Here is a 15,399-nt window from a genome sequence, read left to right as displayed (position 1 = left end):
TGAGCAAGAGCTAGAGTTGGAATGAATTGAGACAATCTTCATAAGTGGGGTCTTGCCCCCTCTGCTGAGTGCCCATGTGGTCATCCCATCCAAACAATGGATCACATACATCGTGGGTGTGAACATGGGCCAATCTGTACAGATTTGGACCTCTACGAATGGATACAATGTTGGCATGATAAGATATGATGAGTTGAAGCAGCACTGATCAACTCCTGGTTATTGTCCTTCACAGATTGCTTTATGAGCAGGGATATCAGAGAGGATCATGCATGATTTCTGAATGACTGGAATAAGTGGGAGAGGGGGGGGGGGGGTTGCAGTGCTTGAAATCCACACCTTCCAATATGCTTCTGCCTAGAGCTGAATTGGAGAAGGACTGAAGTGCACACCGGAGAGCTTCATTCATCTCAGCAGTGTGGGCTCAGAACAATCCAAATCAGCTCAACAACTATTTGGGAAGGTAAGCAGTGCTGCTAGCCCTGCATATCCATGACAGTTTGATGGGTCATAGTGTACTGTTGTTGAGCAACATGTCTCAAGTTACCTACATCAACAAGCAGGGGAGAAGGGACAGTTTCCCTTCACCTCTGTCAGTTGTGAAACAGGTGATGAGTGGACAGCTCTCTACACCATTGATCCATTATCCAGATACATTCCATGATAAAGAGATTTTTTTGACTAAACTGGCTCAGCTGGTGATTGACCTTTTGCCACATAACTAACAGGGAGCTCTCTGGGCTCTGGTTTCTGATGCCATTACTTTCCAGCACTGGAGGACACCTCATACTCATAGCACCCATAGGACATTTTGAACTCCTACACCTTTTACTCTATGCTCTCTGGTTTCTCCAACCATGTGGTCAACTGCATATTATCATTCCAGGGCTTAGTCCTCCTGGTAGGTCCTAGGGGAACACAAAGTGAGATGGTTTTTCCCTAACCACTTATTCTTGGCAGTCTCCTGGAGAGATTCCTTGTGACTCAAAATCTCTCATTCAGGGGAGTGGCCCATCTTGTGTATGAACACAGAGGGCTATCTATCTGACTGGAGCTCCCATTCAGGAGATCGTGGATCTCCTCATCTATTTTAGTTGAACCAAGCTCCCTTAAGTCACCTTGGTGCTAGGTACCAGGCCTTAAGACTGAAGAGCAAAGATATCTATGCCAGTTAGGAGCTTCAATTAGTCTTGCTGTCTTGAGGCTTCAGCTTCCTGGGAGGTATGTGATTCTTGTCCTCTGTAGCCTGAGTCAGACTGTGCACTTAGACTTTGCTTGCAGGACTGTTGTCCCTCAATTATGTGTAATGTTTCAGTACATGGGTGATGAAAACAGGTATCTGCAGTTTCAGGCCACCTTTCCTCTGAGACCTATGATGGCTGCTCGGCAGGTTTTTTAATCACCAGTGTCTTTTGGATAGTAAGTATCTTGCTCAAGGTACTTGGAGAACATAAGGCTGGGTCAATAATAAAACAACAGCAGAGCAGGAGCATGGGAGTGTTCCCTATATGAAAGATGGGTGCTTTTGTTTCCATAGGAACAAATATCAAATGCCTTTATTTGCAGTTTCTACCCCAACCACCCTGCTTTGTCCCTGAGGTCAAAGGAAGATGTGCATAGTGATAACAGGTTGATGTGGGATGTTCCTCCAACTTGCCCCTTGTAATCACCAAGTAACTACATACCTTGTTACCAAGTTCAACAACTGTGTCCAGCTCACACTGAAGGATACTCCTGTATAGAAGGCTCTGGTTTGTATGCCTATGAAAAATATAAATTGCTGTATTTTGATGTTGTTCTTTGTATTTTTTTTTAGATTTCTCTTAAGCTTGTATTCTTAATTTTTTTGCAGATGGATGCCGATGAAAATGATTTACTTGATGACTCATTTGAAGAAGAGTCATTTGAAAATGAGTCCCATGATACAAATGAAGTTTTTAGAAAAGCAAAGGATAATTTTTCTAATATAATTGACAAGTACATATGCCTTATACACGGATTAGCTTCCCCTGCTTTTATTGCTGATCATGGAATTGAAATGTCTGTTCCCAAACGTTTATCTGGGAGAAAAATCTTTGTTGAAAAAAGTCAGAATATAAATTCTGAACAGACTACTCCAGATGAGTCATTGGAATGTGAAAACTCCTTTCAGGAAGAGATTGAAAGAACTCTTCTTAGACGTAAACAAGAGTTAGGGCTGCCTGACGATTATGTGCCAGAGGAATTACCATTGTGTGATGATATTAAAGTTAGTGATATTGGCCTTGAAGATGGAAATAATACAGGAATGAAATATGCAGAGGAAGCCGATAAGAAATTACAAGAAAAGAGAGGCTGGATAAAGACAAAGTCTGCAATATATGAAGAAGGTAAACAGGAAATGGAGGGAACAACAAAAGAGAAGGGAGCCAATAGAAAGCAGAAAAAAAAGAAAGATTTGCAAGAGCAGAAACCCCGAGGAAGACCAAGAGGATCCACTTTATCTGAAATAGAAAAACAAGAAGTGGAAGGAGAAATTAAAATGAAAAAATCTCGTGGACGGCCAAGAAAGTCCACCTCATCAGACATGAACAAACAAGAAACTGAGGGAGAAACTAAAGCAAAGAAACCCCGTGGAAGACCAAGAGGGTCTGCTTCATCTGAAATAGAAAAACAAGAAGTAGGAGAAATTGAAGTGAAAAAAACATGTGGAAGGCCAAGAAACTTCACTTCATTTAAAATGAGCAAACAAGAAGCAGAGGGAGAACCTGAAGCAAAGAAACCCCGTGGAAGACCAAGAAAGTTCACATCTGAAATAGGAAAACAGGAAATATATAAAGACACAAAAATAAAGAAACCTTGTGGCAGGCCAAAAAAATCCAGCGCATCTGAGGTGTATAACAAAAAAAGAAAGAAAGAGTTACCAAAAAAAATTATAGAAAGTTTTGAAAGACCAATACAGTCTACTGGTCATGAAGTGAATAAAAACAAAGCAGAAAAAAAATCAAGGCTAAGTAAAAGTAATGTTTCTAAAAGTGATAAGTATGAAACAGAGCAGGAATTAAGGGAAGACTATGGCAAGCCAGACATGGATAGATATGAGAGGCCTAAAGTGCTGAAGAGGAAGAGAGGGAGACCTAAAAAAGATATTGAGAAATTGAAAAGCAGCAAGTTTCATAGCAGGCAAAATAAAAAGATTAATACACATCAATGTTCCTTTTCAGAATTGTATGCTAAAAGTTCCCAAAAATGTAAAGGATCAAGTAATGATTTCCAGAAACCCTTCAGAGTTGATGGTATGAAGAACACTGTTGCCAGAAAGGCAAAATCTGCTGATAATAACAGTGAATCGTTTTGGAATAAAAGTGTTTCAAGATATTTCAAGCATCTTGTTACTTTTGGTCTAAACAGAGAACAAGGGCACATTTCTCTCTGCCCTAATTTGGATTTAATTATTGTTCATCCACTAAAAAAAGATGACTGTCTTGGTGTTAGCAGTTTCCCTCTACCAAGGAAAGTGCTCTTTGCCATTCCTTTTGCAAGTAAAAGTACTGTTTCAGAGAAAGACATTGATGAAACTGTTGCACAAACATCAAGATCAGATTGTACATTGAAAGCTACTTCTGGTGACTCAGTGAACGATTATACTTCATCTAAAGAGAAAGTAACTAATAAAAGATCCAGTCTGAAAAATTCTTGTCATGCCATCTCAAATGGAGATCTCATTGAAAGTCATGGAGAGAACACTTGCAAGCATCAAAAACTGTTAAAGTACAAGAGAAATCTTTCAAATATAAAGCATCCAGTTTCTGATAATGAGATTTCAGAGAAATCTCAAAATGTTAATTTAAAAGATGATTTGCAACCTGTGGTTGAGAGTGAATACCAGTTAAAGGATAAAGAGCCTCAGGATAACGGGCATATAGATACTTGTAAACAGTTCAGCCTCATACAAAAAAGTAAAGCCACCAGACTTCTTGAAAACAAAAAAGTACTCCATTCAAATGAAAATAGCAAAAGTGGAAAACATGGTGCACAGATGGTATCTAAAATGGAAAAAGTGCTGTTAGGTCAAAATTACGGAGATCCCACAAAACAAAAAGAACAAGAAAGTAAGGAAAAGCATGGTTTTTGTTCAGAAAATCTTGTAAATGATGGAAACCATAATGAAAAAGAACTAGATTTGTCAACCACACATGTATCTCCTGTAGTAGAGTCTGCCAACAATAATAGAAACGCAGAACAATGTCTGTCCCCAGAGGAAGAATGTGAAGGGAGGTGTAAGGAAGAAAAGCATTCCTCAGCTTATGTAAGAAGAGGAAAGAGGCAAAAGAAGTTCAAAGAAAGCAGAAGCCTTAGATGCAGTAAAAGGAATAAATTGGAAGCATCTTTGTACCCTAGTACATCTTTTACTGGTCCTGCAAAGAGAAGAAAATTAGATTCTAAGAAAAGAGAAAGAAAATTGTCAAGCAGCAGTCCACCTAACAAAGATTGTAGTAATGAGATGAACAGGTCATTGGCAGATGTTTTTCAGTATTCTGATGTTGAAAGTAGTAGTGAAGACTCATTGAATTTGGTATCTAAGGATTGTCAGTCTGCATTCATAGATGGAAAGATGCCCAAAGCTGCAAAAGAGTATGTAGTTTCTGATTGTATTAAAACTGATGAGCACACGAAAGTAAATGTTTTTAATTCTTGCCCAAGAAATTCAAGGCTAGAACTGAGGAAGTCTTTTAGGAATGAAGAATCCTCTCTAAAATTAAACACAGAAATAGAAAATAATTCCAGAATTGTTGCTCAGGATTTGAAAAATGACAGCGGCAAAGAAAGTATAAGTTCTAGAACATCCTTGCCTGAGAAAGATAGTGGAAGTGGAAAGGGGAAAGAGTTTCCAGTTGTAGAGGGAAACCATGAAGAGAGTGTTGTTGCTGGAATTGATGTTGTTAAGAAAAAAAGAATAAATATAGTTGCAAGAAATAAAGTAACTGTAAATTCAAAACAGTATATCTCTAGTATTATGCCAGGGGAAGAGACATGTCCCTCTAATTTGAATTCATGTGCAGCTGAACCTGTGGAAAATGGTGTCCTTGATTCTGTATCTGCTGGTTTCCACATGCAAGAGGCTATTTTGAAGAAGATACCAAAGAAAGATATGATGTCACAGCTACAAGCAGAAGATGAGGATTCAGATGGTTTCCAAGATTCTTTAAGTCTTTTGCCTGTGGAGAAATCATCTGTCTCTGTAGGATTGTGTCACTCTTCATTGCTTCATTTTCGCAGATTGAGAAAATTACTTCCACAAAATGTAAGCAAGGTACTGTAATACTAATGTGTTCTTCATAACTATAAAACTTTAATGGCAACAGTATTTGAGTAACAATAATCACATTAAAAGCTACATTACGTGAAAAATTAAGGTTTTGCATTGTTAGCTGAGAAAAGAAACAAACTAGAATGGAACAATGTGCAGAAAAGTCAAGTTTTTTGGTATTATTTAAGTACTAAGAGCTTTTACTTTCAATTAAATTGCATGTAAGGTTCTTTCTGTATTTCCAGTTTTTAGAACAGTTAAATAATTATGTTATTCAGACTATTAGCTGCATACAGTTGTCCTTCAAATGATCTAGTTTCACCTTTTATGGACCTTGATGTTATCCACAGCATCCCTAGTACCACAATAAATATGGTAAATAATATATACACTACAATTCATAATTTAAAGAAACTGCTCGGATGGTTGGCAACGCTATGTAGGTGGAAAGAAGTGTTGGTAACTATACATTCATATGCATGCTGAGAAGGGTTGTGAGCTGGGGAAAAAGTTAAGGGGTGGTGTGTGCAGGATGGGTGGGAGGGGATAGGTTGGTATTTGACTTTTTGAGATATAGCTGGAGAAATAGTCTATTGTGAGTGCAGTGCTATACGTTGAAGGAGTATTTTGAAGATATGCTGAACATGGAGGATAGAACATAGGCAGAACTGAATGATGCAAGATTGGTCAGGGTTAATATAAAACTGAGAATGTTTGTCGAAATGGCTTTTATTACATATGAGTTGCTGCAGCATTGAGTAAGTCTGTAAGATATGAAAATAAAAGTGATTTGGAGCTTATATTTCTAAAAAAGTGGGTTCTGATCCTGATGGACAAAATGTTTCACTTTCAAGGTCTCCTTGTTCTTGAAACACAGCCCTTTAATACTCTTAGGCCTTTTCAGTAAGTTCACTGTGTAATGCTTAACAGACAAGTAAGAAGAAGATATTGTTCCTACATGATATACAAACCATCGGTCTCCTTTACACTTACATTAGGAATCACCTTCGGCAAAGTGGGAAATGGGTGCTAGACTTTTATAGCAAGGTCGTTTGGTAGTTGAACTACCACTCGGGAGGGTGAATCTCCACCTTCCTGAGCATACTAATTCACTTTGCTTTCGGCTGCCATGGGATGATGACACATTTACATCGCTCTTGGCTAGACTGTCGCTAGCTCTTTTAGATACTTTAATGGTGAGATCTTTCCTTACTTTTGTGAGTGTATTATTGTTTTGGTTTGCTATTGATTATATATAGGTTGCAGAGGATAGCATTGCAATTCTGCATTATCTTATTATTAGTGTTATTGTTGAACCCCTGTGCAATGGGTGAGATTCCGGGACAGAACGTTATCGTAGGAGTGGTGCCGAGACGCCATCTGAGGGTTACGCCCCCAACAACTCCCTCAGGGCCAGGCCCTTCTTCTTTTTTTGTGTTCCCCAGTGGGTTCCCCTGCTTTGCTCCTTCCTCTGCTAAGGAGGCCTCCTCTTCGTCCTTTTGCCTGATAGAGTGGAAGCCACGGTTCATGACCTCAGCATGGGGGCCTCAAGTCGCTCTGTGAGAGTCGATCCCTCGGAGTGACAAGGAGTCCCCTCTATTAACCAGTCTGTTTCTTCTTCAGGTATGATAGAAGAGCATCAGGTCAGTCTTGCAGCGGCTTGGCATTTTCTAGACCTAGTGGGTTCTTGTTGCTGCAAGTCTTGCTTTTGTACCTGGCTGATCCAGTGACGACTTGGGTAATGAAGACCTCCACTACCGCCTCCATCGCTGTTTCTGTGTTGCCAGGTTCTTGCATTGTTGCTGCTGCCACCTTCCAATGCCATTCCATCGGGGGTGATTGGGACTGCTGTGCACCTTCTGATGCATTGAGTTGTGGCAGGTCCTTCTGTGTTCTTGATGCCTCCGGAGGTCATCACTGTGTCTGCTGTTCCATGCAACGTGTCTCTACTTCTGCTTGAGTACCTGCAGGAGGGAGCAACCTGCTCTGCTTCACACCCTCCCACCTGGATGAATGACTTTGCTGCTATCCTGATGAAGACAACGAAGAGGAAGTTGAGGAGGAGATAACAGAGTGCCATCTTCATTATATACTTCCTCATTGTCGTCATCTTCTGCTGCCTCCTTCCATCCTTCATCCAAGACCTCAGTCTGAGAAGAAGGTTGGCTCTCTGTCCCTCTATGAGATCTCGTCATGAAATATCTAGGGTCATGCCATCCTCTTCGGAGGAAGCAGAGGAGTCTCTCGTCGGCTCTCCCTCGCCTGAAGGTGAAGGTACCGCTTCGCATGCCCGCATTAGGCCTTCGGAATCGGGAGCCAAGGGAGTAGGTACCTCGGTAACTACTCTCTCCACTAGTTCAAAGAAGCATGCTTCCAAAACTAGTGTTGTGGTCGGGCCTTGGTCTGACTGAGATGCCTTGAATGTACAGACCTGTATGGAGACTCACACATCCTGAGCTGCAAACAGAGGTTCCTCTCTCCATACCAGTGAGGGCACAAGGTGAGAGAAAGAGAAGAGACACTCAGGTGCCTCAATTCTCCCTGTGGTACCTCTACAGGTACTCGGCCAGAGGCCTGAACCAGTGTCCTGGTGTCTAACTGAGCACCTTGAGAGGTGAAGAGGAGGTGCCCTATGCAGAATCCTCCTACAGAGGCCTCGGCCTGGAAGGAGTCTGTGGCACATCGTGAGAAGAACAATTACTCTCCTCAGCAGGCTGTTCCTTCGACTCCTTCCAGTTGTCCGTAAAGCGTGAGTGAGAGGAGCGACTCAGCAGAGTCAAGGGCTTGGTTTGAGTCTGGGCCACGGTTTGGCTATGCTGAGCCAAGGCCTCTGCCCGCCATGCAAAAACCGCTTCTTGGGGCAGCGCCCCTTCAGAACAGAGGCATTCCCCTAGACCTTTATTGTGTCATCACCACGAATTGGTAATCAAATGCAGCTAACCTCTCCCGACCATTTGGCGGATAGGACAGGGGGAAAGTGCCAGGCCTTCCTCACCTGTTCCTTTGACTCCTTGGGTTTTCTGAAAGCAAGTTTTGAACAAGTAGGATTCCATTCAAGGTTCTCAAAGGAATTCTGCTCTTCAAGCTTATGTTCCTGGCTCAGTCCTTGGACCAAGCAGGAAATATGCTGGAGGAGGTGAGAAAGGACTTCATGGGTCTGGTGAGTATCAGACCCTCCGCAAATAGTTAAAACCTGCGAATACTTAGAATCCCCTCTAAAAACACTTATAGTAACTGCCTTTTGAGAGTTCAAATACCAATTGTATACCTTAAATAACATCTTACTTCAAATATACCATAATTACTTTATTCTGTATTGTTTAGATTACATTATTAATATAATTTCAAAGTCATCTTAAACGTTATACCATTGAAAATATATACGTACAGTCAATAACAGAGAGAGAGAACATTGAATCGGCAACATATATCTGATTATCAAGAGTGAAATTAAGGGATTTTGACGAAGGAAAAATCTATTTCTGGGCAAGGGCCCGTGTCGCCCAGTGAAATGTCCCTTTAGCACACATTTCTAAGGTAAATTATTGCTAACATACCAGAGAAAAAGCTAAAATGGAAAGGTCAGAACATTCTGACTCGCTCACCTTATATAAAAGGTGTCGGTATGGTTTCTGGGGCGAGTGAAACCACTACCACGGGTCTCTTACCATTTAGATCCATCCTTCTTCGAAATCCCCCTACCTGAGAGGGCCGATGCAAGGCCTGCTCCCAGCTACGACTACTACTAGCGCCCCCGACGCCACCACCAGCGCCTCTACCGGTCATCCTTGGAGTTAGCCTGTCAAGCTTGGGCCCAATTGTGGGTAACAAAAGAAGGGTGGGATTTCACTGGGCGACACGGGCCCTTGCCCAGAAATAGATTTTTCCTTCGTCAAAATCCCTTTTCTGGGCTCAGCCCGTGTTGCTTCGTGAAATAGTACCAGAGAAATGGCCACAAGCTTGAGTAATGAATATAAAAGATATTGTAAGGATAAAATAAAAAACACTTAAGGTTACTTACTATAATCTAAATAAGCTTATGAACTATAATTGATTATAATACAGACTTAAGATTAATTACAGTAACCTAACATTAATCTTAAAGATAAATACAATATCATAAAAATTAGGTTGTGTGTGAGTAATCCTAAAATAAAAATAAGGAAAACATCACAACTATGTAAACATATGGCATCTAAGGCATAGAAAAGGCTACATGGTGGCAGAACTGCAGGAAGGACGTCAGTGAGGCAGGTAGAAAGGAGATCTAGATCTAAGTTACTAATACTACTTAAGCAGTGTCAGGGGAAACTGTGTTTCCCGCTACCACTGCTGGAAATTTAAGAGCTTCTAAGGACTTGAGGTAGTGATGTTTGAACACTGTCGGAGACTTCCAGCCTGTATACTTTTTCAGATTATCAAAATTCATATGTTGAAAATAGTTGACTGAGGTTGCTACTGCCCTAATATCGTGAACCTTGGTGAACGATTCTGGGTTGGCTTGTTTAAAGAAATGGTACCACCCTTTTCCCTCACGAATAAAGGGCCTGAGGATCTTATGGCCGTTCTGGTAAGATATGCTCTTAAGGCAGTAACTGGACATAAAGAAGGGTCCTGAGGAAGTGGGAGAATCTTCCAAGGGGCCCATCTCATTAGTGGATCCTCATTTTTAGCTAAAAATTGACGATCTGGAGAAAGTAATACTTCTCCTGAAGGGAGAAATTCTATATGACCTGAGTCTCTAGATAGAGCCGACAGTTCAGACACCCTGGCTCCTGAGGCTAGACTTAAAAGAAATAATGTTTTTCTCAGGAGGGGCAAAAAGTCACATGAATTGTTATCAATATCTGAGGCCAGTTTGAGTACATCATTTAAGAACCATGACACAGACTTAGGCCTCTCCGATGGTCTGAGCCTAGCACAGACTCTAGGGATAGATGAAAAATAAGAGTCTGTTAGATCTATTTGGAAACCAAACTGGAAGATCTTTAGTGCCGATTTAGTAGTAGTAATAGTACTAGCTGCTAAACCTTTTTCAAATAATGATCTAAAGAAGGAAATAGCCAGGTTGGTAGTCATGGTTTGAGATTCGGACTTCCTCAGAAAAATGGCTAGTTTTTTAACAGCTGAGTCATATTGGCGAAGGGTCGATTCTCTTTTATCCGATTCTAGAAATAGGATGTTTTGAGGATCGATATCAGCATCCCTTTTTGCCGCAAACTTCATAAAGTCCATAAAGTTAGGGCTTTGAGAATTCCTGAGGAAGCGAACACAGTCTTCATTTGTACTAGTTGGGATAGTTTGGGATTGGGAATCCGTTGAGGTCGGAGACCCAATTCCAACAGGAGTGGGAACCAGTTGCTCTTGAGCCAATTGGGGGCTACTAGAGCGACTCATCCCTTGAAGGTCCTGAGCTTGTTCAACACTTTCAGAAGAAGATTCACTGGAGGAAAGATGTAAATCTTCTTCCTTTGATTCCAGTCTATAGCCATGGCGTCCGTGGCATAAGCCAGAGGGTCCAGGTTGGGAGCCACATAGCAAGGAAGTTTGTGATTTGACTCTGTGGCAAAAAGATCCACCTGGAGCCCTGGAATCTGTTGGCAGATCCAATTGAATGACCGTCTGTCCAGGGACCACTCCGATTCTAGTGGGACTGAGCGAGAAAGGGCATCTGCTATCACGTTCTTCACTCCCGCCAGGTGTGTGGAGGACAGGTGCCATTTGTACTTGGCTGCCAGAGAGAATATGGCTATCATGACATGGTTCACATGGCTTGACTTGGAGCTTCTCCTGTTGATGCAGTGTACTACTACTGCACTGTCCAACACCAGCTTGATGTGAGATCTCTTGGCTGGTTGAAGTCAGGGTGAGGAATACCGCCATAGCTTCCAGTACATTGATATGGAGCCGGCGGAATGGAAGTGACCAAGTCCCCTGTACTTTCTTGTATTGAGAGTACCCTCCCCAGCCGCTTAGTGAAGCATCCGTGTGGATAACTGATGCCGGCGGAGGGAACTGAAGAGGAATTGATTTTGATAGATTTTTGACCTCCGCCCAAGGGCGGAGGCGTTTGCACAGTATCGCCGGGATAGCGGACAGCTTGTCCCGGGACCTGTTGTTTGCCCTTGAGCGCCAGACGCGGTTTATGTCTTTGAGTTTTGCCTTTAGCAGAACGTCCGTTACCAAGGCAAATTGAAGAGAGCCCAGGATCCTCTCCTGGCTCCTTCGAGATGTCTGCTTGCACTTGAGAAATTGTCTGGTTGCTTTGGCTATTTCTCTTCTCTTCGACGACGGAATTGATAGTGTGTGTGAGTTCAAGTCCCACTGAATGCCCAGCCACTGAAAGCGAGAGTCCGGTTAACCTGGACTTGGTCTTGTTTATTTGAAACCCCAGGTGTTCCAAAAAGAGAATTACCTTGACCGTTGCTTTGTGGCATTCTTCGATGTTTGAGGCCCAAACGAGCCAATCGTCCAGATACGCAACAACCATTATTCCCTGAGACCTGAGTTGTTGAACCATTGTCTCTGCCAATTTCGTGAAAACCCTGGGGGCTACATTGAGCCCGAAGGGCATTACCTTGAAGGAGAATGCCTGGTTCCCTAACCTGAAACCTAGATACGGCCGGAAATGTCTTGCCACTGGAACATGATAGTATGCGTCTGTAAGATCGATAGAGGTGGTGACGGCCCCACGGGGAAGTAAGGTCCGCCCCTGCGAGATAGTCAGCATTTTGAACTTGTCGCAGCGAATGAATAAGTTTAGACGGGACAAGTCTAGAATTATTCTTCGTTTGTTTGAGCCCTTTCTTTGGCATGCTGAACAAGCGACCTTGAAACTTTAAATGCTTGACTTTTGACACTACTCCTTTCAGAAGGAGTTCTTGGGCATACTCTACCAATTCCGCTGTCGGTTGTTGATAGAAGATTTTGGATGGAGGAGGACCTTTGGTCCAGCTCCATCCTAGGCCTTTGGACACAATGCTCTGTGCCCAGCTGCTGAACCTCCATCTGTGACGAAAGAGGAACAGTCTCCCTCCTACTTGAGGGTTCTCACTGGCTCGGGGAAGGGCGGGCAAGACCCATGCCCTCCTCGTAAGTGCTTACCTTGGCTGGATGCTCTTCCGCCGCCTCTCTGGCGAAAGGCACCTGTAGCCCTGCTACCCCTTCCGAACCTGTTGAAAGGTTGAAACGATTGGCCTTCAAATACTGGGTTGAAGGCCGGGGAGACAGCAAAGGAGGTGGAGGCTTGACCCTGAGGAGACGTCAGCTGCAGAAACTGTTGCTGAGGCTGTGCCTTTGATGTGGATGGTTGTGGCACCTGAGAGACTGGCACCGCCTGAACCATTTGTTGTTGCTGGGGAGCCTGGAAAGGCTGGAATTTCCTAGGCTTCTTGGCCTTCTTGGATGAAGAAGTTGACTCAGGTTTCCTCTTACTGGAGAGTCCCCAGCGAACCTTAAGACTGGTTGAGTCTTGTCGCCTCACATTGTACCGAATTGACGATCGTTTCTGGGAAAAGGTCGGCACCCCAGATCGAAGCCGCCAGTAGCTTATTCGGTTCGTGACGGATGGTGGCTTCTTGCAGAACATGTTTCCTGCAGTTACGCCTTGCCACGATGAAGTCGTACAAATCACATTGTACTGTGTGTAAATGTGATTTGGCTATCAACTTGAACAAAGGTTCTTCACTGTAAGTAAGGGCTGAAACCTCTGTCATGACCAGAGTATTGAGGGATCTGGATAGTCTCGTTCGAGCATCAAACTTGGCCTGAATGAGACTGTCTGGAAGTCTAGGAAGCAGTTCACTGAACTGGGTGATAGCACAGTCCGGCTTCAATTTCCCGACCGAAAAGGTGGCCAGGAGATCCGCCCATAGATCTTCCATACCAGGAAGAAGGAGTGACGTGGGCTCCGTTTCCTGGAGCTGCGGCATCGGCTCGTCTCTCATAGCGGCCTGCATGGTCAGCTCCGCCACCTTTGTAGTGAACGGGATGGGAGTTTCTCCGTCTACTACGAACATGGTGAAAAGCGCTCTTAAACGCTTGAATCCTGGTATTGATACAGTCCCAATCGTCTAGGCTTCTTAGCCAGTCACGTTGGGCGTGATCCCGTCCGAAGATGACGGTTTCTTTTGGGATCTTATCCTCTCTCCTCATGGCTGCCTCCGTAAGGCGGGCGTAACCAATGAAGGGGGGTTGCAGGTTTGCTGGGTGGAACTCGAAGTCCTCAAGCCTTCGAGTTCCACAGTCCGCCAACGTCAGCATCCCGTCCTTGAAGGGGGCATACGACGATATCCTCCAGGGATTGCTCGCCGTGTAAGGAGGGAGAGTATTGTAGTCCGGCATGGCTTGGGCTGCCATACTGGGCTGAGCTAGACCTGTCGTAGGGTTCTCCCGGAGACCTGCTATGAGGTTCTCCTGGTTGGCCAGCCTCTCCGAGATGGCCCGGATTGACTGGCCTGACTCCTCAAAGGAAGAAGAGATGTGGGAAAGCATCTCTTGGAACTTGTCCTGAACCAAGTTTCCTACCAGACTACCCATTTGCTGCATAATGTTTACAGTAAATGAGTCAGAGTTAAAGGAACTAGGTTCCTGTTTCTCCCTGGGAGTCTTAGGACGTGCTCCTGTTGAGGTTGAAGGCTCAGGGTCAGGTAGGAGCTGAGCCTTGTCTCTAGAAGACTTTCCTCTGGACCCTTTCGAGTAAGAAGAAGTCTTGGGCTTCTCTGCTCCGGGATGGTGAGCCGGAGATCTCTGAGAGCTGCCCGAAGTAGACTTCTTGGACAGAGTCTTGTGAAGCGTCTTTACCTCGCGCTTCCCTTTAACTTTAGGGATCACCTGGGTGGACTTCGGTCTAACCGATTGCCCATCCTCAGAGAATCCCTGGAAGGAAGAAGAAGAAGGGACAGGGGAAGAAGATCTAGAATGGCTCAAGGGTAATCCTTGAGCCCCTACCTACCTATTGCCTCTACCGCCATGGGCTCGAGGTCCAAATTGAGAGTTGCCACTTCTTGCATAATCTGGCTTCCCGGCTCCTCCAAAGCTTGAGCAACTTGTTCCTGGATAGCGGCGAAGTAAGGGGCCGCCGCTTCTGGGTTGACGTATGAAGTCGCCTTGCAGCCGGGGAAGACGAGCAGCCATCTTCTTGTCAAGGATATAAGGCTGCCCCTTGGTCACATTACAGCCGAATCCGCCGACCCAGGCCTTCAGGGTGGTTTGGGCGGCGTCCCTGACCGCTTGAGCTGTCTGAAAGAGAGGGTCAGTATAAATACTAAAGCTACTTAAAACTAATTTATATTATCAACTGTAATGATATACCACTTAGAATGAATTGTATATATAGGCCAAAATCATATATGTGAAAACCTGGTATCCGGGAAAGTACTTACCCTGGAGGAGACCTGGTCCACCAATTTGTAACAAATGATTCAACTCTCGTGATGCCAGACAGCTAGCTCCCCATAGCGGATGGCGCAGGTAGCATGGGTCCGGCAGACCTCGTGCCCACAGGGGTCCTGTAGGACAGCGTTACAGCCTGACTCCTGGCAGTGGGTGGCCTGTAAGTGAACAGATACATGAGTATCAACACTAACTAGTTGGACTAAGTCCAAGAAGTGATATATCATAACACCGGAGTACACCGGAGTTACTTGATAGAATAAAGCTCGGCCTCTACTTGCTCTCCTGCCGTGTAAAGTGGTGGGTGTCCGATAGAACTGGTAAACTAGCTTCAGTGCGTCTCCGGTGTTGCCGGAGGACGGAATTTCACTGAAGCAGAGTTACCTAATCTATACGCCGGAACGAGGAGTACGAGAACGGCGGGGGAGGAGCAGACGGGGGCCAGCAAATAATGGCGGGGGAGGGTGACTCCGCCATAAAATGATATCAAAATAAGTAGGTGGTGAACCCGGATGGTGAGCGGGATCTCCGCCAACTTAGCAAATATATAAAGGATGTAAATAATCAATAATGAAAAAAAGTAAACATGCAAAAGGAATAAACACATGGCGGAGCTCCTCTGCAGTCACCAAACCTGGGGCCTGGCGGAGCCGGGGCCCCAAGCTGCCAGAGCGGGATGGAGGGATGGTGACTCAGGGTGAGAGAGAGCTCGATTC

At 44.1% G+C, this 15,399-nt stretch overlaps 1 protein-coding gene across 2 annotated transcripts in view; it reads left to right on the top strand.

Moving 5' to 3' along the window:
* The window catches only part of LOC135220889 (uncharacterized), a 115,002-nt gene that overhangs the window by 16,126 nt on the left and 83,477 nt on the right, over nt 1-15,399 (top strand). The window contains exon 2 of one of the 2 annotated variants that reach the window (XM_064258499.1): nt 1,853-5,284. In XM_064258499.1, the coding sequence (XP_064114569.1) occupies nt 1,853-5,284 (3,432 nt within the window). Of the gene's footprint in view, nt 1-1,852; nt 5,294-15,399 lie in introns of both variants that reach the window. The other variant, XM_064258498.1, reaches the window with a different exon arrangement.

Source organism: Macrobrachium nipponense, chromosome 2, assembly GCF_015104395.2.
Source record: "Macrobrachium nipponense isolate FS-2020 chromosome 2, ASM1510439v2, whole genome shotgun sequence".
Classification (NCBI taxonomy): domain Eukaryota; kingdom Metazoa; phylum Arthropoda; class Malacostraca; order Decapoda; family Palaemonidae; genus Macrobrachium; species Macrobrachium nipponense.
Note: the sequence above shows the minus strand (reverse complement) of the source record. Positions and strands in the feature narration are given on the sequence as shown.